At 44.1% G+C, this 22,199-nt stretch overlaps 1 protein-coding gene across 3 annotated transcripts in view; it reads left to right on the top strand.

Annotated features, from left to right (window-relative positions):
- Positions 1–22,199, top strand: part of ubr2 (ubiquitin protein ligase E3 component n-recognin 2) — a 41,215-nt gene that overhangs the window by 6,823 nt on the left and 12,193 nt on the right. For 2 of the 3 annotated variants that reach the window (XM_024424555.2, XM_042323506.1), the window contains exons 6-36: positions 73–211; positions 3,466–3,528; positions 3,677–3,797; positions 4,082–4,189; positions 4,425–4,513; positions 7,059–7,157; positions 10,205–10,368; positions 10,530–10,629; positions 10,899–11,027; positions 11,235–11,418; positions 11,534–11,595; positions 11,696–11,806; positions 11,947–12,012; positions 12,115–12,237; positions 12,367–12,430; positions 12,602–12,726; positions 13,827–13,879; positions 14,061–14,212; positions 14,343–14,497; positions 14,677–14,779; positions 15,053–15,162; positions 15,424–15,507; positions 15,614–15,801; positions 15,904–16,103; positions 16,341–16,434; positions 16,606–16,764; positions 17,787–17,878; positions 18,078–18,153; positions 18,292–18,440; positions 20,746–20,801; positions 20,912–21,008. In XM_024424555.2, coding sequence (XP_024280323.1) covers positions 73–211; positions 3,466–3,528; positions 3,677–3,797; positions 4,082–4,189; positions 4,425–4,513; positions 7,059–7,157; positions 10,205–10,368; positions 10,530–10,629; positions 10,899–11,027; positions 11,235–11,418; positions 11,534–11,595; positions 11,696–11,806; positions 11,947–12,012; positions 12,115–12,237; positions 12,367–12,430; positions 12,602–12,726; positions 13,827–13,879; positions 14,061–14,212; positions 14,343–14,497; positions 14,677–14,779; positions 15,053–15,162; positions 15,424–15,507; positions 15,614–15,801; positions 15,904–16,103; positions 16,341–16,434; positions 16,606–16,764; positions 17,787–17,878; positions 18,078–18,153; positions 18,292–18,440; positions 20,746–20,801; positions 20,912–21,008 — 3,515 coding nt within the window. Of the gene's footprint in view, positions 1–72; positions 212–3,465; positions 3,529–3,676; positions 3,798–4,081; positions 4,190–4,424; positions 4,514–7,058; positions 7,158–7,248; positions 7,348–10,204; positions 10,369–10,529; positions 10,630–10,898; positions 11,028–11,234; positions 11,419–11,533; positions 11,596–11,695; positions 11,807–11,946; positions 12,013–12,114; positions 12,238–12,366; positions 12,431–12,601; positions 12,727–13,826; positions 13,880–14,060; positions 14,213–14,342; positions 14,498–14,676; positions 14,780–15,052; positions 15,163–15,423; positions 15,508–15,613; positions 15,802–15,903; positions 16,104–16,340; positions 16,435–16,605; positions 16,765–17,786; positions 17,879–18,077; positions 18,154–18,291; positions 18,441–20,745; positions 20,802–20,911; positions 21,009–22,199 lie in introns of all 3 variants that reach the window. The other variant, XM_024424556.2, reaches the window with a different exon arrangement.

Here is a 22,199-nt window from a genome sequence, read left to right as displayed (position 1 = left end):
TGCTGGTCGTCATGACAACAAAATGGTTTTCATCTCTAGCCAGTTGATATTCACGTCTTTTTGATTTGTCAGAGACCGAGGTGACACCTATTACTGCATGCTCTTCAATGATGAGGTCCACACCTACGAGCAAGTCATCTACACCCTCCAGAAGGCTGTCAACTGCACCCAGAAAGAAGCAGTCAGCTTTGCCACCACAGTAGACAGAGATGTGAGTGTGTTAATGGCTTCATATGAGTGATGGGGGGGGGGCATTTATAGTTACATATTGCAATATTATATATATATATATAATATATATATAATTAGTTAAACATTTATTTTACTACTGTAAGTAGTAGGGATGCACCGACATGACATTTTTGTCCGATACCGATAACCAATATTTTAAATTTTAGCCGGCCTTTTAAGCATTCTAGTACAGTTAAATAGTTGAAACAAGGTGTCATATGTTCAGTTAGGAACAGATTGTTTAATAACTTGTAATTGAGAGAAATGACAACCATGAATGTATTTTATTGACACATAGTTTAGCTGCCCCGCATTACGAAGATGGTTAAGGTGTTGTGTGGCTCTTCTCACTATCCAATCTTGACTCTATGGAGAAACTTAAAACTGCTTTGAAAGAAATATTGGTTGAAACTAAAATGCAGTTCATTATTTTAGCTTTAACGGCTTGAAAATATGACTGTCTCTAGGCTGTCCTGAACTGCTATAAATGGCACAACTTCAGCTTTTCAAATGTGCTCAGCTGACTTGACTAGTAAAATGAGAGCAAATTTACAACACATCTCATCTTTCATTTAGGAAATAAAAAATAAATAAACAAAAGAACAGAACTGCTTAGTTTTAAATGAAATGAAAATCTTGACTTATACCAGCCATGAAAAAAACAATAGTGACTATAGATGACTGGGCTACAATATGACTGCCCATTTAGGGGGAGGTTTTTCTTCACAAAGAGGACCTGCTCGAGAGAGTCCGTCTCTTTTTCCATCTACAATGTGTGAAGCTGCACTGAAAAGGTGCTCACTGTCCGCACTAGTACAGGGAAGCACCAAGATGCTTGTTACTTCTCCAGTATCCAAGTGCATCTTCATTCCTGGTAATAGTAGGTTCTGTCAGGTATGCTAGTATCTGCAAATAATGAGAAAGGGGGTTTGTACATTAAATACAACATATTGCATTATTCCTACATTCCAAAGTATCATTAGGCATAGATCAACATTGGCAAATGATGGCTGATGTAGTAACAGAAAATGACAATACAACGCGTCTCTCTCTGAGACACACACACACACACACTGACCAAAAAGTTATTTTGTTGGAATTTCCGTATGTCCCCATTACCAGAAAAACAATCAAAAACAATTTCTTTCAATTACTTGCTGTGCTGTTTTGTTGTTCAGTCGTTTCATTCTCAAGCAGGATTTCATCATGTATGTCAAGCAGGGAAGTTTCAGCTCCGTCTGTCCGTGGCTTCTTCTGTCGCGGGTCCTCTTCCTTGGTGCGCATTGTCACTGTGTCTGTTTCCATCTTGTCCAGCGGTGTATGTAACATTTCACATAAACCCTGTTTTTTTTTGTCTGCATCGAAGCAGCGGTCCTTGTACCTAGCATCGAGCATGATGGTGGTGACACAGTAAAGAGGCTCAAAGAGAATAGCACTGAATCGCTTGTTCACAGCCTCTAGTAGAGTACTTTTGCAACTTTTAACCGCACAGTCTGTGTCGGCAGTTTTGTTGAGCCGGTGTTTCATTGCCATGACAGAGGGTATCACGTCTGCTGCCAACGTAGTTGATGAGCTTATTTCTCGAATCAGTTGTTCAAATGGAGCTCGGAATGTGTTCATGTTTTCAATGAGAGTCCACTGGTTTGTACTGATTGTTGCAGGTAACTCATAGTCGGCTACGTACGCGCCAAGTTCTCGTTTTTGTTCCAGCAGGCTCTCCGTCATGTAAAAACTACTGTTCCATCTGGTGGAAATGTCTTGCTTAAGCCTTTTTGTTTTTACTCTAAGCTGTTCCTGTATTGCTTGCAGCCGGCTACATGCTAGCTGTGAGTGTTTTAAAATGACCCACTATCTTCCTACCTGTTGCCACTGTCAGATATGCTGTGTTGGTCCAAAACACCTTCGTTCACAGCCAGTTGCAGCATGTGTGCTATGCATGGAAAACTGGTGACTCTGCATTCTTCCAAAGCATTTGTCATGTGCATTATCAGGTAGCACAGTGTGTACTTTGTTCCAAACATGTTCTCAAATGCCATTGAAATGGCAGCAGCGGTATGAGAACCAGCACATTCTTGAGTATGCAATACGTCTTTCCTCAGTACGAAGTCCTCGTCGACCCACTGTGCTGTCAGACTACGCATGCTCATGAGGTTGATATCGCTGGTCCAAATGTCAGTCGTGAAGCTAATAGCAGTGACGCTCATGGATGTGCGTTTCAACAATACTGTGTAACTCCGGTAGGGCAACATCTGAAAAATAGCGCCTACTTGGTAGTTTGTACCGGGGCTCGAGGTGCTCGACCAGTCGACGAAAGCCAACATCATCCACGACAGAGAACGGTTGATTGTCAAGGCCATTATCTTGGCGTTAATTGATTTCGCCTTTGAGTTGTCTCACTGAAATGTTACTCTTACTCTTTCAAATGACTGCTCGACTTGAACGTGTTTAGTTGTTGGAAGTGTGCGCTTAGTTTTTTTTCTGCTTTTGTTCTAAGTAGTCGCTGAACATCTGGGGGGATGCACTCTCAAATGAGTAATTAGGTTTGTGGTATTGAAGGATTTCACTTTCTCCCCTCAGGAAATAACAGCAGCACAAACATTGCATATGGCCTTTTTGTTATCTTCCTTTGACACTTGAAATATAGATCCACACAGCAGACATTGTGGGCGAGGTTAGGAATGCTGTTGCACGTGTAGCGCTGTATTTTTCATTGCATCATTACGTCATCTACCTACGTTATATAGGTATGCACGTCATCTACCTACGTTATATAGATATGCACGTCAGCTTTGACATCATTAAACTAGACATAGAGCCGATGTTGGTATTTTCTAGCTAATATCGTCCGATTCCGATATGCTTAACAATATATCGTGCATCCCTAGCAGGTAGGGTTAGCTAGCACTAGTCGGCTGGCTGTACATCCTCAAACGCGGAGCACAATTGGCCTAGCGTCATCCGGGTTTGGACGGTCTAGGCCATCATTGTAAATAAGAATTTGTTCTTAGCTGGCTTGCCTAGTTAAGTAAAATGTAAAAAATATTGAGCAATATATTTGGAACATTACAATAAAATCGTGGTATCCTATCTCCTATCATCTATAATTGTGAGAATCGCAGTACATATCGCATCGGCACCCAAGTATCGTGATAATATCGTATCGTGAGGTCCTTGGCAATTCCCAGCCATACTTCATATGTGTGTAATCATTCTCTTGTATCTGCTGCTATACAGGGAAGGAAATCGGTGCGCTTTGGCGACTTTGCGTTCTGTGAGCAGGCCAAGTCAGTCATTGTGGTGAGTAGCCTGGTCTGGGGAGCTGGATGTATCTCCATTGAAATTGTCATGAGATGACCGATGCATCCCACCGCAGCCACCAATTAAACCCATGTTATTTTACAGTAATTTTTCATGAGTGTATTAATCTGTGTGTGTGCGTCTGCAGAGGAACACGAGTCGTCAGTCGAAGCCCTTGAGGGTCCAGGTAATGCACTCCTCGGTGGTGGCTCACCAGTGCTTTGCTCTCAAAGCCCTCCACTGGCTGGGCCACGTCATAGGATACTCAGGTCAGCCTCCTTCCTCTTTCCAAGCTGCATGTGAAGTATGTCTAACTGCCGTTGGATTGTACACTCCATATCCTCTTGAAATATAAAGAATTTAACCTGCAATCTTTTTTTTTTCGCTTCATAAGTGGTTTATTGGATGAAAAATACGTTTTGGTCACGTCAGTCTTTACTTTTGCTTTTGCTAAAGACCCTCCACACATCCTTGTTTGCTTTGTTTTTGTATCCTTGTGTGTGTGTCTGCCCGAGGCCCATTGACAGCACTTGTGTATGATCTGTGTGTGTAGACGCTCTGAGGAGGATCCTGTGTCAGGTGGGCCTGGAGAGAGGGCCAGAGGGAGAGAACTCCTCCCTGGTGGACACACTCATGCTCTGTGACTCCAAGATGTGGAAAGGTGAGGAGGAGGAAATGCGTCCTTTTAGTTCTCCTGCCAGGGTTAGGGACAATTACATTTCAACTCAATAATTGAAAAATCCTCATCGAAAAGAAATGGCAAATGTCTATTTACTTTGAGATTTGATTGAATTGGGATGGCATTGACTGACCCCTCCCCCCTGCAATGCACATAAAACATAAACAGCCTTTCCGTGAGTACTGTTGTTCTAAGTAATACCTGTTTTCCACTCCAGGGGCCAGGAATGTCTACCACCAGCTCTTTATGAGCAGCCTTCTCATGGACCTCAAATACAAGAAGCTATTTGCTATCCAGTTTGCAAAAGTAAGCCTCTTCTTTTGTCCCTTGATTTGAAGGACCAGTATGGCCACCTAATGTAACACCGCTATGTGGAAAGTCACAGTGCATTCTGTATTAGAAGCACTGGAGGCGCTATTGTGAACCTGCGTCTCCAGCTGGCCCCCTTTTTAATGAGGAACTAATGTGTCAACTTCACATAAGCAGGGGCGAGGACTCAATCCTGATCTACATGCATTTGTAGTCGGAAATTTACATACACTTTAGCCAAGTACATTTAAACTCCAGTTTTTCACAATTCCTGACATTTAATCCTAGTAACAATTCCCTGTTTTAGGTCAGTTAGGATTACTACTTTATTTTAAGAATGTGAAATGTCAGAATAATAGTAGATAGAATGATCTATTTCAGCTTTTATTTCTTTCATCACATTCCCAGTGGGTCTGAAGTTTACATACACTCGATTAGTATTTTGGTAGCATTGCCTTCAAAATCTTTTACTTGGGTCAAATGTTTCAGGTAGCCTTCCACAAGCTTCCCACAATAAATTGGGTGAATTTTGGCCCATTCAGCCTGACAGAGCTGGTGTAACTGAGTCAGGTTTGTGGGCCTCCTTGCTCACACACGCTTTTTCAGTTCTGCCCACGCATTTTCTATAGGATTGAGGTCAGGGCTTTGTGATGGCCACTCCAATACCTTGACTTTGTTGTCCTTAAGCCATTTTGCTACAACTTTGGAAGTATGCTTGGGGTTATTGTCCATTTGGGAGACCCATTTGCAACCAAGCTTTAACTTCCTGACTGATGTCTTGAGATGTTACTTCAATATATCCACAATTGTCCTCCCTCATGATGCCATCTATTTTGTGAAGTGCATCAGTCCCTCCTGCAGCAAAGCACCCCCACAACATGATACTGCCACCCCTGTGCTTCACGTTTGGGATGGTGTTCTTCGACTTGCAAGCCTCCCGCTTTTTCCTCCAAACATAACAATGGTCATTATGGCCAAGCAGTTCAATTTGTGTTTCATCAGACCAGAGGACATTTCTCCAAAAAGTACAATCTTTGTCCCCATGTGCAGTTGCAAACTGTGGCTTTTCAGGTTATGTCAATATAGGACTCGTTTTACTGTGGATATAAATACTTTTCTACCTGTTTGCTCCAGCATCTTTACAAGGTTCTTTGCTGTTGTTCTGGGATTGATTCTCACTTTTCACACCAAAGTACGTTCATCTCTAGGAGCCTGAACGCGTCTCCTTCCTGAGCGGTATGATGGCTACGTGGTCCCATGGTGTTTATACTTGCGTACTATGGTTTGTACAGATGAACGCAGTACCTTCAGGCATTTGGAAATTGCTCCCAAGGATGAACCTGATTGTGGAGGTCTGCCATTTTTTCTGAGGTCTTGCCTGATTTCTTTTGATTTTCCCATGATGTCAAGTAAAGAGGCACTGAGTTTGAAGGTAGGCCTTGAAATACATCCACAGGTACACCTCCAATTGACTCACATGATGCCAATTAGCCTATCAGAAGCTTCTATAGCCATGACATCATTTTCTGGAATTATCCAAGCTGTTAAAAGGCACAGTCAACTTAGTGTATGTAAACTTCTGACCCACTGGAATTGTGATTCAAGTGCAATAATCTGTAAACAATTGTTGGAAAAATGACTTGTCATGCACACAGTAGATGTCCTAACCAACTTGCAAAAAAATATAGTTTGCTAACAAGACATTTGTGGAGTGGTTGAAAAACAAGTTTTAATGACTCCATCCTAAGGGTGTGTAAACTTCTGACTTCAACTGTAAGTGCTAGCTCAATGTCTCAAATGTAAATGTATGGTGTAGCTATTGCAGAGAATTGGACACTGTCTTGAATGGAAGTTTGGTATAACGGAAGACTGTATTGTCTGAATGTGTTGGCACAAAGCCTCGATGGGGGCACTAACTACATCACATCCTTTAACCAGTCCTCCTGGGTGGATTTCCTCTCAGCCTGCTTGGCGTGTAACTCAGGCCCACATACTCCCGGTCCCTGTCTGACTCCAAAGGCCGCTCTGCTCTCTCTCTCTCACACACACACACACACACACACACACTCGGAGCCAAGGCTCTACAGGTCTCCTGAGCTGAACCTGAGAGCATAGATATATGCGCTCACTGGGTCGCATGAGCTAAGACTCGAAGCCAGGATGTTGGATAAGATAGGCTGCTCAAAATCTTACGTGGAGGAGTATTTAACCCTAACTTTGATTGGACACAATTGGCCTGATGCTCTTCTGGGATTCTATGTCTATGCTTTCAGAGACCTGGGTGGTCAAGGGCAGGAGGGCTTCAGAAGCTTAACGGGGAGAAGGATGAAGTTGCCCTTAGACATTGATCTGAGGTCAGTTTTGCTTTCCTCCTCCCAAATGGTTAAGGTTTTTCGATTTGGGGAGTAAGCTGATCCTAGATCTGTGTCTAGGGGTTACTTCTCCCTGGAACTTAGAAATGAATTTTGGGGGAGGGGGTTGAGGAGAGGGAAAGGGGCCCACGCCCTTTGACCAGGAGGTGAATGTCCCCCTTGTCGTTTAGAATTACCGGCGCCTCCAGACAGATTTTATGGAGGATGATCACGAGCGTGTAGTGTCAGTGACCTCTCTGTCAGTTCAGCTCTTCACCGTCCCCACCATGGTGAGTAACCCCAACCCCACGCCTGACCACACACCTCTCAACACACACACCTTCTCTTCTTCTCTTGTCTTCCCCATGCCAACACCATTAGAATTATGAGCGCTTGCAGAGCGACTATGTGAAAGATGACCACGACAGGGAGTTCTCAGTCACTGACCTCTCCGTGCAAATGTTCACAGTGCCCTCCCTGGTGAGTACGGGCGGCAGGGTCGGGGTGAGATAAGATAGTACCATCCGAGATGGGACGCATGCTGACAACCTCAGGGATCTTAGACTTAGTATGGATGGTGTCACGTCCATAGAGAGAAAGTATGGCCATCTAAGTCAGGGGTTCCCAAACTTTTTCACTCGGGGGAGGGGGGCCCGTCCAGCATTGGAACATCCCTCCCCTTCTGCGCGCGCTCACACACATGCCTATGTCTATTTCTGTGGGCACAAGCACTGTTCATGACACAAACTGTTCACACCTCTTGTTGGTGGAGAGAATTTTGGAAGTTTTTAAAGCTTATTTCCTGCAATTCTACACATTTTGTCATGGTGCATAGACATTTTGCCATTTTAAAAGCACATTTTCTTGCCATGTCTAATGTGTATTCAAAATCAATTGGCTAAAAAACATTAGCTGACATGGGCTAGTTGATCTGGACATTTGACAAGTTATAAATAGCTCTCTAAGGTATGCAACGACTAACATGACAAGAGGAACTGATGATGACTACCCAATTTTGAAATTGCACCTTGTGCATTCTACTATTAACATTTTCAAGAGTAAGTTTAAAGCTGGACTAGGGCTGTGGCAGTCATGACATTTTGTCATGATATGAAGAAAATGTTCTATTTCACAAGAACAGAATTGTCCATATCTGTCTATGCCATATGGCTGTGGGCTACACTAGTTCGTTTAGCAGACAAGATTTGCTTGGAATTCCGTGGCAATATTTTATAGTATGAGGAATACAAATGAACATAGCTGAATAAAATAGAAAGGATATTTTCTCCAAGCGATTTGAGGGAGCGCGCACATGCGGTTCTTCTGTGTTGAGCAGTTAACAAAGAAATAGTTACTCTTCTGAAAAGCTGCATGAAACTTCGAATTTCGATGTTAGAAGAACTGACCCCATTTAGCCTACTTTTCGTCAGCCAATGAGTATGAGTAGGCCTAATTAACAGCAAAAGCACCAGCCTGTGTCGAATACTATCCCCCATAGTACAAGAGTTTATCTATTCTATTGTCCTTCAGTGCAAGAAATGAATATTCCAAACGTGGGATGTGATGGATCCCAAATTAATACAACCACTAGCATCACAAAAACGTTTAAAAGCAATGAGGCTGATGCAACAGATCAGAATGTTTAGCTTAAAATGTTGATAAACTATTAGGCTATTTCTTCACATTATGAGAGCATCAATGCACACACGGTAGTAGGTTATAAACGGGAATGTTCCAAAATACAATCAATTAGCGGCAAACCGCTGTTCTCAAAAGTGACCGGAAATGTGATTATGCATGTAATGCTTAATTATAAAGGTGAAAATTATCTTCCCCAAACTTGAAACTCACGTGCCGCCTATGTATGCCAGTTAGGCTCTACACCGGTTGTAAAGCAGATTAATGTGCTTAATTTTAAGAAGTTATTTGGCCACTTTACAAAACATATAGGCCTATGGGCTAGGCTACATGAGGTGTGGGACTGATTTGAGAAAGTCAACAAAGGCATGCTCTGTTTCTTGCCTTCTGCACACAAGCTGGGCATCATTCACAAGTGTTAATATATCGTTCATAAGTGATAGGCTAATATTGTCACCAATCAAACTATTCTTAATTTAATGTTGTCTTTACATATAGAGAATAATATATGTGTGAAATTAGTTTTGATTTAGAACGGACCATGATCATGCACCTGTCTCGGAATAGGAGGCATGGGAAATAATAAAAGATGCACTTAAATAGTACTCTGTTCCCATGGTTCATTTTCATGCCAGCCAGGTAGGTGATGCTCCTTTTGTAAACAAAGTAGTGTGCTTAATATTAGGAAAGTTGAAAAATAAATATAGTAGGCCTAGTCTTTAGAAAGCTGATGGGATCCTCCTCTTTTTAATAGAGGCCATCAACTGTTTTCTCATGCAATTGCATAGCCTATAGAAATGTTGAGCAGCATCAGAGCTTGGAGAAGCCTATTCTATTTACCATGACTAAAAGGCCACATGGAATTTGACTGTGGTCATGACTCGTGACTGCCTGTGGTGGTAATACAATCATCGTAACAGCCCTAATCCGGACTGAGTCCCCCGCCGACCCTACAGTTTGGGAACCACTGATCTAAATCATGAGTGTCATCTTAGTTATGTTCCGAATATCTCCATTCTCAACATTGATTCTTTGAAAAGGGTGTGGCATGCTATACTGACGTTAGATTTAGTGATTTTTCTTAACAACATTATCCAGTCAGCATCCCATTTCATGTCGTAATAACTATACCCATGTCATAGAAAATTTTTAAGAATTGTATGCTATTCCAATTGTATGCTGTAGTGTAATTTAAAGTAACTGTCCAGTGTTTTCAGATTTCAATCACCTATAATTAATACAAATATGAGTGTACATGGTTTTCCTTCTAGAAAATGGTAATGAAGTATGTTTAAAAAAAAGTAGCATTTCTGTGTTGGATTGGTCTGAGTGTATACCGGTCATTAAAAATATTCGCCCGAGTAGACTACTGATTGGCCAGCTGCACCTCCTCAGGAAGATGGCATCTTCCTCTGAAGAAATGGCAAGCATTTTTTTAAATGGTCTGTTTGAGATACAATGTATCCTTTGGCCACATAGGAGTGAGTATAGGATGAGTCACCAACATTATTTGGGTATGAGTTAATAACAGAACATGAACTTTTAAAAAGTGCAATTTCCACTGGACAGTTACTTTCAGGCTGTAGAATATTGTCACATTTTTACATAGATTTGCTTAGATTGTGTGTAGTAAGGATTTGACTCCAGAATGACTCCTGTTACTTGAGGCCCCCTGAACCTCTTCCTTTCCCCGGCCCAGGCGCGCATGCTGATAACAGAGGAGAACCTGATGACCACAATCATCAGGACTTTTGTGGACCACCTGCGCCATCGTGACCTGCAGGGCCGCTTCCAGTTCGAGCGCTACACTGCCCAGCAGGCCTTCAAGTTCCGCCGCGTACAGAGCCTCATTGGAGACCTCAAGTAAGATGCATGTGTGCGCACGCACACACACACACACACCCTGGGCAATATAACAGTGTGTGTAGATTAGTTGTGTGAGTGTTATACAAAGCCAGCATACTGACCACTGTGGAGTGTGTGTTTCTGAATGGGTTGTAAACGATGTTGCTGTGTGTGCGCAGATACGTCCTCATCAGTCGGCCCACAGAGTGGAGTGACCAACTCAGGGAGAAGTTCCTGGAGGGACTCGACACCTTCCTGGAGCTGTTCAAGTGCATGCAGGTAAGGACAGGTCACCTTTATAGTGGTGGTAGGGGACATAGGGAGTTACAACCTCTCTGTGCATGATTGAGACTGCGCAGCACTATGGAACAGAACAAATAAGATGGTTGGTTGCCTAGCTAGCCTGAAGGAAAACGTACTTTCACCCGCACAGTTCCTTCACACCAGAGCAGATGGAGGAAATTAGAGTAATTAGATCCATCCCATGTCTCTAGTTAATTTGGGGTAGTGTTGAACAGCATCTGTGCTTTCTGTCTTTCCCACCTCAGGGCATGGACCCTGTGGTGAGGCAGGTGGGCCAGCACATAGAGATGGAGCCTGAGTGGGAGGCAGCCTTCACCCTGCAGATGAAGCTCACACATATCATCTCCATGATGCAGGAGTGGTGCGCCACAGATGTGAGTGACTGGACATATACGTGTGTGTGAGCGCTCTTATATGCACATGAATGTACACACGCTCGCTTTCTCTCACAAACTCACATTCTCAAACGCTCGCTCACACAAACACGCAGCTGCCTTCTCTCACATGTGGTCCTATTGTTTCTTCCCGTGTGTGTGTGTGTGTGTGTGTGTGTGTGTGTGTGTGTGTGCTTGCGCGCACAGGAACGTGTGCTGATTGAAGCCTATAAGAAGTGCCTAACAGCCCTTACACACTGCCACAGTGGCTTCACAGATGGAGAGCAGCCAATCACACTGAGCATGTGTGGACATTCTGTGGACACCATCCGTTACTGCGTGTCTCAGGAGAAAGTCAGCATCCACCTGCCTGTTTCCCGCTTACTTGCAGGTAGGACACACACACACACACACACACACACAGCTGAATGACAGACCACTAATGCTTTGATATTGATGAAGAGTCAGCACATTGTTAACATGGTCACTGCTGGTTTTCTGTTTAGGTCTCCACGTTCTCCTCAGTAAGATGGAGGTGGCCTACAGATTCCCTGAGCAGCTTCCACTGGTAAGCATGCAGGAGTGTCTCTGTGTACGGTTGGAACATGTTCAGCTTACCTTTTAGTAAATGTGTGTGTCTTCTAACAAGTCTCTCGTATGGTCCACAGAGTGAGCTGAGCCCCCCCATGCTGATTGAACACCCCCTTCGCTGCCTGGTCCTCTGTGCCCAAGTGCACGCTGGGATGTGGAGGAGAAATGGCTTCTCATTGGTGAATCAGGTAAAATCGCCCCGTCTGCCACCGCATTGCCTTTCTTCCCCCTGCGCTGTATACCAGAACTCTAACACGCGGTGTGTGTGTGTGTTGCTCTTCTCTTGGTGTTTATAATGAAGAGAGCTCATAGTGTACTCTGGTTGCAGATCTACTACTACCACAATGTCAAGTGCAGAGTGGAGATGTTTGACAAGGACCTTATCATGCTGCAGGTCGGTTTGTTTCAGCTAACAACCTAATGACTTAACGGTCAACAACGTGTTACAGGCTTGAACAAGTTTGTGTGTGTACGTCTACGTTTGTGTTTACTCCAGGCTGGAGCTTCCATGATGGATCCCAACCACTTCCTGATGATAGTCCTGAGCCGCTTCGAGCTCTACCACATCTTCAGCTCCGCCGACTGCAGGAAGAGCTACAACAGGGAGAACACCAACAAGGTCTGCTCTCTCACTCACAATGACAACTTCCTTTTGGCTTTTTTTTTTTACTCCGTTTGCACTCAGTTTTGGTGTGTGTGTGTGTGTGTGTCCATCTCTGACTGACCTGACTCCCTACGTCTCTGTTAGGACGTGGTCCAGCAGAACAACACTCTAATAGAGGAGATGCTGCATCTCATCATGATGGTTGTGGGTGAGTGTCCCACTATCCATCCGCTCACTAGGACTTGTTGCCTGGGGGTGGTGTTTCATCATGTGGTGTTTCATCATGTGGTGTTTGTGTACTCGGAGCCTCTGTTTGACTTGTTTCCTTATGTTAACGACGGCGGTAGTAGTACCTGATGGGTGTGTGCGTTTGTCTCAGGTGAGCGTTTTGAGGCTGGTGTCGGCCAGGTGGAAGGCTGTGACGAGATCAAGCGGGAGATCATTCACCAGCTGTGTATCAGACCCATGGCCCACAGCGAGCTGGTCAAGGCCCTGCCTGAGAACGTAAGGCTCTGCTTTCTGCCCCGTCTCCCGCTCTCTTGCTATCTATTTCTCTATCTTAGTCTATCTATTAGCAAGTGTTCAAGTTCTCCATCACTGTGATGTATGAGATTTGAGTAAAAAAAAGATTTTGGGGGGGGTGCCACACTTGAATGTCTAAAACAATAGAAAGTATTTTGAAACTGCCCTTTATTTTCTGGGCTGCAAATGATTCTGACAAACCTATCGGTCTTTTTTTTTAAAGTCTGTACGGCCAAAAGTTTCTAGACAATCTGAGATTGACTTAAATTTCAGTCATGGGCTTTTTTTGTTTGTTACTTTAACCCCAGTGTTATTTTGTCTCTGTTTCTCTCCTTTCCTTCTTTCTCGCTCTTACTATATTTCTCTCTCACTCTCTCTCCCCTTTTCTCGCTCTCCCTCACTCCCTTTTTCACCACACATAAGTTCAGGCTGACTGCCCGACTGCAGTTTTCACTTGGAATATCTCGTAACGAGTCATAGTCAATGTGACATAAGCTGTTGTGGCATCTGCTTTGATTGCTCCCACAAGTCATAATTTGTACTTGTAGGTAGGGGTGAAGTGATTATATATGTAGATAATAATAAACAGTGAGTAGCAGCATTGTACAAAACAAATGGTGTGGGGGGTAGAAGCTTTTAAGGAGCCTTTTGGTCCTAGACTTCTCTCTCCGATATCGCTTGCCGTGCGGTAGCAGAGAAAACAGTCTTAACTTGGCTGACTGGAGTCTTTGACAATTTTATAGGCTTTCCTCTGACACCGCCTATATTATTATTATTATTATTATTATTATTATTATTATTATATAGGTCCTGGATGGCAGGAAGCTTGGCCCCAGTGATGTATTGGGCCGTACGTACTAGCCTCTGTAGCGCCTCAAGGTCAGATGCCGAGCAGTTTCCATACCAGGCGGTGATGCAACCGGTCAGGATGCTCTCGATGGTGCAGCTGTAGAACTTTTTGAGGATCTGGGGACCCATGCCAAATCTTTTCAGTCTCCTGAGGGGGAAAAGGTTTTGTTGTGCCCTCTTCACGACTGTCTTGGTGTGTTTGGAGAGAGGTTGAACTGTTCTCCCTTCCTTAGGAGAACAAGGAGACTGGTATGGAGAGAGTGATCGACTGTGTTGCTTCGTTTAAGTAAGTCGCTTTCTCTAGTTACTTACATGAAGTTTAAACTGACCACCCAGATTGTTAATGTGAAAGAGTTTGTTCCTGATGACTTGGCTGAATAAAGATCAGACAATTCGATATGTATGATGCGCCCATTGGGTCTAGTTTGTGTGAGATGTTGGTCACTCGTGTCCTTTTTTGCTCACAGGAAGCCTGGCGTGACAGGCAGAGGGCTGTATGAGCTCAGGCCAGAGTGTGCCAAGCAGTTCAACCTCTACTTCCACCACTACTCCCGAGCTGACCAGTCCAAGGCAGAGGAAGCCCAGAGAAAGCTGAAGCGACAGAATGGAGAGGACATGGGTAAAGCGTCTCAGAGAAACCCTCTCCTTTATATACGTGAAGCACGTCTTTAAATGGAATTGACTATGTAACTATTGTGGTGATTGGTTGTGGACTTTCAGCTGTCTATCAAGTAATCCGTTTGTTGTAGCCCTGCCTCCTCCGATGCTGCCCCCGTTCTCCCCGCTGTTTGCCAGCCTGGTGAACATTCTGCAGTGTGATGTGCTGCTGGGGATGCTGGGAGCCGTGCTGCAGTGGGCTGTGGAGCCCAGCGGAGGGCACTGGTCAGAGTCCATGCTGCAGAGGGTGAGGGAGACCAGGACTGCACTGTGCGTGCGCTCGCGCATGTTAGAGAAAGTGTGTGTGTTCCAGTGTCGTATTATGCTAATTTGTAGGCACATTAGAGGCCTGCCTCTCTGTCCATAACGTGTGTGTGTGTGTGTCTCGCGCTCTCTCTCTCTCTCTCTCTCTCTCTCTCTCTCTAGGTTCTCCACCTAATAGGCATGGGTCTGCTGGAGGAACAGCAGCAGTTGAAGAACAGCAGTGAAGACCACGATGTCTCTTTCAACTTCACCCTCAAAATCTCCCGTGAGTCAGTCCCTCTTAGCCTGGGTACCAGTCCGAGTTATCGTTAGCCTGAAATTCAGGACCTGTTTTGCTAACTCTCTCTCTCACTCTGAAACTGTAAAACTGAGAGAGAGGAGAGCTGAAAAATAAAAATCTTAGAAATGTTGCTCAAAATCATCTGGGTCATTCAAACGTGACACTGTGAAGGTATTCATTTTTTTGGTGGGGGTCAACATTAGTTTGATTTCCATTACTTTTTAACTAGTGTATTTAACTGCCGTGTGTGTGTCCTAGGTCCAGGGGAAGCCCCCAGTAACACAGCCAGTGTCCTGGCCCTCTTGGAGAACCTACAGAACGCCCCTCACCTGGAGGTCCACAAGGACATGATCCGCTGGATCCTCAAGGTGGGTCAACATTATTACAACCTCCCCTACCAATGCAACCCTCATAGAAGACACCTTACCCAAGTGTTTCAGTTGGTTCACTGCAATATTGTACATGCCATGGCCACCAGGAGGCAGCATAGGACAGCGTGCAACTAGTGGTCACTCGAGACACATGCATATCCAAAATGACTTATGTCAAACAAAATAGGAAGATATGTTCTCGTGTTTATATTGATGTCTCACTTTTTGACGAGGTAATAGTATTGTGTCACTGTGCAGATGGTGGCCAGCATTAAGACGATGCGGGAGCTGACTGCCTCCACCTATACTGTGACCGCCAGCGGGAGCCACGGTCAGGAAGAGGTGGGTCGAGCACATCTAAGAGGAGATGCACCTAGATGGCATTTTATTTGGTTTCTCGTGAATTTAATAGACAAATATACCACGTCTGTGTCTTCCCTTCCTGCAGATGGTGTGTGACAAGGACAAGGCGGAGAGGAAGAGGAAGGCGGAGATGGCTCGCCTGCGCAGGGAGAAGATCATGGCCCAGATGTCAGAGATGCAGAGACACTTTATCAACGAGAACAAGGAGCTCTTCAAGCAGAGTCTAGAGGAGCTGTATGCCTCCGCCTCCACCTCTACCTCACTGGAGCACAGGTACTGACAACACACACACACACACACACTTGTATTTCACCACTCAATCCCTACTCTACACTCAATCAAGCTCTATAAGCTGCCCCCCCCTGTCTCCTGCAGCCCCACTTCATCAGACGCAGCCCTGGTGTGTGTGGGTCCCAGGAGGTCTCGTCCCAGGGAGAAGAGGCAGGTGGTGACGTGTATCCTGTGCCAGGAGGAGCAGGAGATCAGGGCTGACAGCAAGGCCATGGTGTTGGCTGCCTTCGTCCAGCGCTCCACCGTCATGTCCAAGAACCGCAAGAGACCGCCTCACGACCCCGGTGAGAGAGAGAGACTGGAGGGCACAAAGATGGGTAGAATTTGCCCTTAGGTACAGATCTAGGATCAGCTTACCTTCCCTCAAGTCCTAATCTTAACTATTGGGGGTGTTAAAGTGACCGTAGATCAGTGTCAAGAGGCAACTTCATCCTATACCACAGATTGGAGGATGTATCGTCTTTGTGTTTTGTCTGAATGATATACTAGCATTGCTTGACTTACCTGCCTGTGTTTTCCAGAGCATTACGACCCTCTCTTCATGCACCCTGACCTGTCGTTTGGCACGCACACAGGCAGTTGTGGCCACATCATGCACTCTCACTGTTGGCAGAGGTGAGCCAGACTCTGGGTTCTACAACAACCTGGGCCTACAGCGCTGGGGCAGGGCAGTAGGACACACAGGGGGTTGTGTAAAAGAGAACGTTTGGATCTTGAGGATTCAGTGGGCCTGTGGAGTTAACTGTTGTTTGGCTTTAAAACTCAATAGTTGTCGTGTGTGTGCAGGTATTTTGAGGCGGTGCAGGCCAAGGAGCAGCGGCGTCAGCAGAGACTGCGCGTCCACACCAGCTACGATGTGGGGAACGGGGAGTTCCTGTGTCCGCTGTGCGAGTGCCTCAGTAACACCGTCATTCCGCTGCTCCCCGGCACCAAGGGCTCCAACGGGTACCCAGTCACACACTATCATAATAATATATGCCTTTTATCCGTCGCTTTTACCCAAAGCGACTTGGTCATGCTGCCAACATTTAACTTCCAACCAGTCAACCCCCCCCCCAGTTAATTCCCTTCAAGAGTTCTGACGTCAACAGTACCACTCCTCTCACGCGAGGTCAAGGCTCACTCGGCACTAAAGCTCAGTCGTCACCTCCACGACTACACAGAGGTCATTCAGACCTTTTACACTTTCACATAGACAACGCTGAGAAAAGTTTCAAGAGAAAAGACCATGCTAACAAATGTATGTTTTTTTTTTTTAATACAATTCAGGTCATTATTGTTAAATAAATTATGCTCTGAATGACTTACCTGGTTAAATAAATAAATATTATTCAAAGAATGGTTCTGATGCATGTACAAAACATTAGGAACACCTGCTCTTTCCATGATGTAGATGAACCCAGGTGAATCCAGGTAAAAGCTATGATCTCTTATTAATGTAACTTGTTAAATCCACTTCAATCAATGTAGATGAAGGGGAGAGTTGAGACATGGATTGTGTATGTGCGCAATTGAGGGTGAATGGGCAAGACAAAATATTGAAGTGCCTTTGAACAGGGTATGGTAGTAGGTGTCAGGTGCACCAGTTTGTTTCAAGAACTGCACCGCTGCTGGGTTTTTCACGCTCAACAGTTTCCTGTGTGTATCAAAAAAAGGTCCACCACCCAAAGGACATCCAGCCAACTTGACACAGCTGTGGGAAGTATTGGAGTCAACAGGGGCCAGCATCCCTGTGGAACGCTTTTGACACCTTGTAGAGTCCATGCCCTCGACGAATTGAGGCTGTTCTGAGGGCGAAGGGAGGTGCAATGCAATATTAAGGTGTTCCTAGTGTTTTGTAAACTTGGTGTATACCAACAGCCTTGTTATTAGCATGCCAAATTAAGAAGCAATGGCCAGCCCATGTTTGTATGCTTCTCCATAAGTGTAAGTCCACTGACCAGTCGCCTTCTCTTTCCTCTCTCCAGTTGTGAGCAGCCTGGTCTGGGTCAGTGGCTAAAGATCAGTGGTCAGCAGATCAAGGCCATGCATTCTGCCCACAGGAAACTTCATCCCGTCAGTGAGTTCCTTCCCGCGCAGATCATTCTCATCATAGCACGACACATTCATATGTTCAACGTAACACATTAGAGGTCACTGTATATCAGCATTGAGATGAGTGTTTCTGAAGTGATATACGACAGAATGTGTCTATGTGTTCACGTTATGTCACTAACCTGTGTGTGTGTGTGTGTGTGTGTGTGTGTGTGTGTGTGTAGGTGTTGACGCTGTTGAAGAGACTGTTGAAGAGCAGTGCCCTGCCCCTGAGAGTTTTAGAATAGACTACACGCCCATGTAAGTGACTGCTCGTAACTGACATTGTAACCCATTTTATGAGCGAGAGATACTTTTTGAAGTAAACCAAGACATCTTTGGGTTAGTTTGATTGACTTCCTCTGATTTTTGATGTTGTTCAATTACCCGTCTCTTCAGGAGTCCTTACTCCAGCACCATAAAGGAGATGCTGACGACGTTTGGGACGGCGACCTACAAAGTTGGCCTTAAGGTGCACCCCAACGAGCAGGACCCCCGCGTGCCCATCATGTGCTGGGGAAGCTGTGCCTACACCATCCAGTCTATCGGTAATACAGACACACACACAGACAGAAAAAAAGATGATTGACAAGAATTAGAGAACCAAAATAGTTTAAAGTGATATAAAACCCATGTCAAAGGTGCACATGTGGGATTGAGTTAAGTCTAGGGCTGTTGTGGTGACTTACCGGCAGTCATGAGTAAAATTCCACATGACTTTTGAGTCATGGTAATCTTCTTTAATGCACTCTGGACATGCTTTGGTAGTACCCAACTTGCTAACTACCATCAGGTCCTAATGGCCTGGTACTCAGGGCTCTATTGTTACCATCAGGTCCTAATGGCCTGATACTCAGGGCTCTATTGTTACCATCAGGTCCTAATGGCCTGGTACTCAGGGCTCTATTGTTACGGCCTGGTACTCAGGGCTCTATTGTTACCGTCAGGTCCTAATGGCCTTATACTCAGGTCTCTATTGTTACCGTCAGGTCCTAATGGCCTTATACTCAGGTCTCTATTGTTACCGTCAGGTCCTAATGGCCTGGTACTCAGGGCTCTATTGTCCCTCTAACCACTAACATCAATGCAAATACAATGGAAAATCACATCAGAACAGTAGGTCTATCATACTTTTAAAACAGTGTAAAACATGGTTGTGATGGATGCTGTTTTAAAGCCTAACACAACGAAATGGACAGCGCTTTCTACGGTGACGATTCAATCCAAATGCTTATGAGCCCAAGCCCGAAAAAAAACTGAATTAAAATGATTGTGCCGTTATACAATACATTGCCTACCGCATATTATGCATGGAAGGAAAACATAAAACAAAACTGATTTTAAGATGTCTTTGGTATATAATTGGTCTAGCCTATACTCCAAAAGTAAAGACATTTGAGTTAGGGCAGGTGAGTGTGGACTGTGTTGTACATACTGGATGGATTGGGTGGTGAGCGTTACCTTACGCTCCAACATGTATATCCATGAGTCTGGGTGAGAACCTACATCCATTGGCCATGCTATTGATTGATTGTGAAGAGCTGCCTACAATTAGTGAATTTGTATTTTATTTTGAATAGCCTAATAATAGCGATATCTCCTCTCCTATATTCCTTTGTTGAGCACGCAGATGGGCTGTCAACAGTTTAGTTGCAAAAACATGTTGATGAACAGATTTCCATAATTAAGCACTGTGTTAGCTGCAGGAACAAGATTGGAGAGCCCACGGCGGACAGGGTTTTGGCAGAATATCACCTGTCTGGCAGCGAGAGCATGCTCCTCAAACAGTGGTTGATGCATGGACTGAAAGAAGTGTTTGTTTATTTCTCAGCTGCTCATATTGAGCACGTGATCTGCTCTACAACCAAAGTAGCCTACAAAACAGACTGTTGGGAAAGGGCTCCGCCTCCATTCACTGACTAGGCAGTTTGAGTGCATACAGATGGCATCTTTTGTTTCCCCCTGTCCCTGCCCATTTTAAATTGTTATTTTACTAAGAAACTCATTTTACATATTAGTGAAGACCAGATAAATTGAGAATAGTCTGATGGGTGAAAATATGACCACTTGATGAGAGAACAGCTGTGCAGCCTGAGGCAAGGAACGGAGCGCAGGCTTTTATGGCTACTTGCTCAAATCCTCAATAGACTGTAGTCGCACCATGCAGCCCATATACGTTTTGATTTCTAAGACATTCTGAGGTTTGTATCATTCACTACTAAAGCGTATAGGACCTGTTTCCAATGATCACTTTTACGCTCAACATAGCCACTTCATATGCGCACTTGTGCTGTAATGGGAAAAATATCATTTCTATTTTATTCAGCTAAGTTCAATTATATTCTTCTTACTGTAAAATCTGATAAAATTCAATAATGGCATGCTTATAAGTCTCATATCTTGTCAGCTAAATGAACAAGCCTAGGGCATAGAGCATAGCCAGATAACATACACCTACAGTAGGCCAACTCAACACATTCTCTTCATATCATAATGTATCTTTAGGCCTGACTAAAATAAATAATGGAATTATTGTGATGGTGTAAATGGATTTCTTTTTTTTTTTCTTTTTAATGTAGATGTTTCAAAGTGGCTTGTATGCATGGAGGCCTGGAGATGCTAAACCTTTTTATGTTAATTAACGGTAAATTACCGTGGGACCGGCAGTCTTTTGCGTGACAATAACCGGCTGACAAAATGTCATGACCGCTACAGCCCTAGTCAAGTCTTCATTATTTAATGGGTCAGTTAATATGTTGCTGAGAATGGCCCACAGATGTCCAAACACAACAATTGTTTCTCTCGCTGTGATGTTCAACTGACTTTTTTTCATTTATTTTTTTCATTTTGCAGAGCGACTGTTGGTGGACGAGGAGAAGCCTTTATTTGGAAGTTTACCTTGCAGACAGGTAAACGACTACAACCTCTCCTTCTGACCTATGAGTCAGTGGACTTCTAGGTTGTTGTGTAATGTGGAGAGGTGCCGATACATATTTGACACCGGTGTTTGTGTGTGCAGGATGACTGCCTGAGCTCCCTGGCCAGGTTTGGCTCAGCGTGTTGGACTGCAGCCTCTCAGCCCTCCGTGCAGGGCCACTACATCAGACTGGTAGCAGGTAGGACAGACGCTGTCAACGGGCACCTGCAGGACCTGTAGGCTGGTCTTTTCAGTGCCCAAATTCACATGTTGTGTTAACCTCTCTGAGCACGGAACCCGGTAGCGGGCTGAAATTTGACAACATACGGTGATCGCTACATAAATAGTCATATTAAACATTCATGAAAATACAAGTGTCTCACATGTATCGAAAGCCTAGAATCTTGCTAATCCAACTGTGTTGTCAGATTTTAAAAATGATTTACTGCGAAAGAATACGATGCGATTAGCTGAGGATAGAGCCCCATAAAACTTTTTTTTTTAAATTCAACCAGCACAGGCGTAACATAATGACAAACTGCATTAAAATAAATAGTTTACCTTTGACGATCTTCGTCTGTTTGCAATTCCAATGCTCATCGTTACACAATGAATGATCTTTTGTTTGATCAAATCCGTTTTTATAGCCTAACACACAACATTTTGTGAACCGCTTGTGTCATGAATTCCGTCTCATTCCATTTTCGACGACACATTCCAGGTAAATAACCCACACAGAACGTGACTTTTCCAGTCATGTTTGGTTTCACTGCAATCAACTGGTTTGTTTGTAACACAATCAAACCTGATGGGTCATTTCGCGGGACGTATTGACTGAAAGAAACCGATTTGAAGACAAGTCATGACATCACTGTGCACCAATGATTTGCCCGCTGTTTCGTTGATTGACTGTATTTTAACCCATTGACCACTGATCGTCTTGAACTCTAGCTGGATAGATAGCCAATGAGCTGAGGTAAACGGCAATAGGTCATGTTTATGTGTTGCAAGACCAACCCATGTAGTAAGCTCCGGTGTAAATAGAGTAATTCGCTATTGAAGTTTCATACCGGAAGGAGAAACGCATATTACGCACAGCGTTGTTTCGCGTATTCAGCTGTTTATATATCAATCATTATGGTGACTAAGTCAGGGAAAGCTAAATCTAAGTCTAGATATACAGATGTACACACAATTTTTGAATAAATTGATTGGGAACGTGAGACCGATTGTTGTAGGACGATTCATTGAGCGATTTTGAACGGGAGAGGACATCGTTTTGGACTGGTAAGTTCTTATCATGCTAATGCCCTTGTTTGAAATTAATAATATAAAATTTTATTTTATTTTTATTTTAGAAGCAATATATAAACATGTAATGTCATGAAAT

Source organism: Oncorhynchus tshawytscha, linkage group LG06 (genome assembly GCF_018296145.1).
Source record: "Oncorhynchus tshawytscha isolate Ot180627B linkage group LG06, Otsh_v2.0, whole genome shotgun sequence".
Classification (NCBI taxonomy): Eukaryota; Metazoa; Chordata; class Actinopteri; order Salmoniformes; family Salmonidae; genus Oncorhynchus; species Oncorhynchus tshawytscha.
This window is presented reverse-complemented; position numbering and strand designations above follow the sequence as displayed.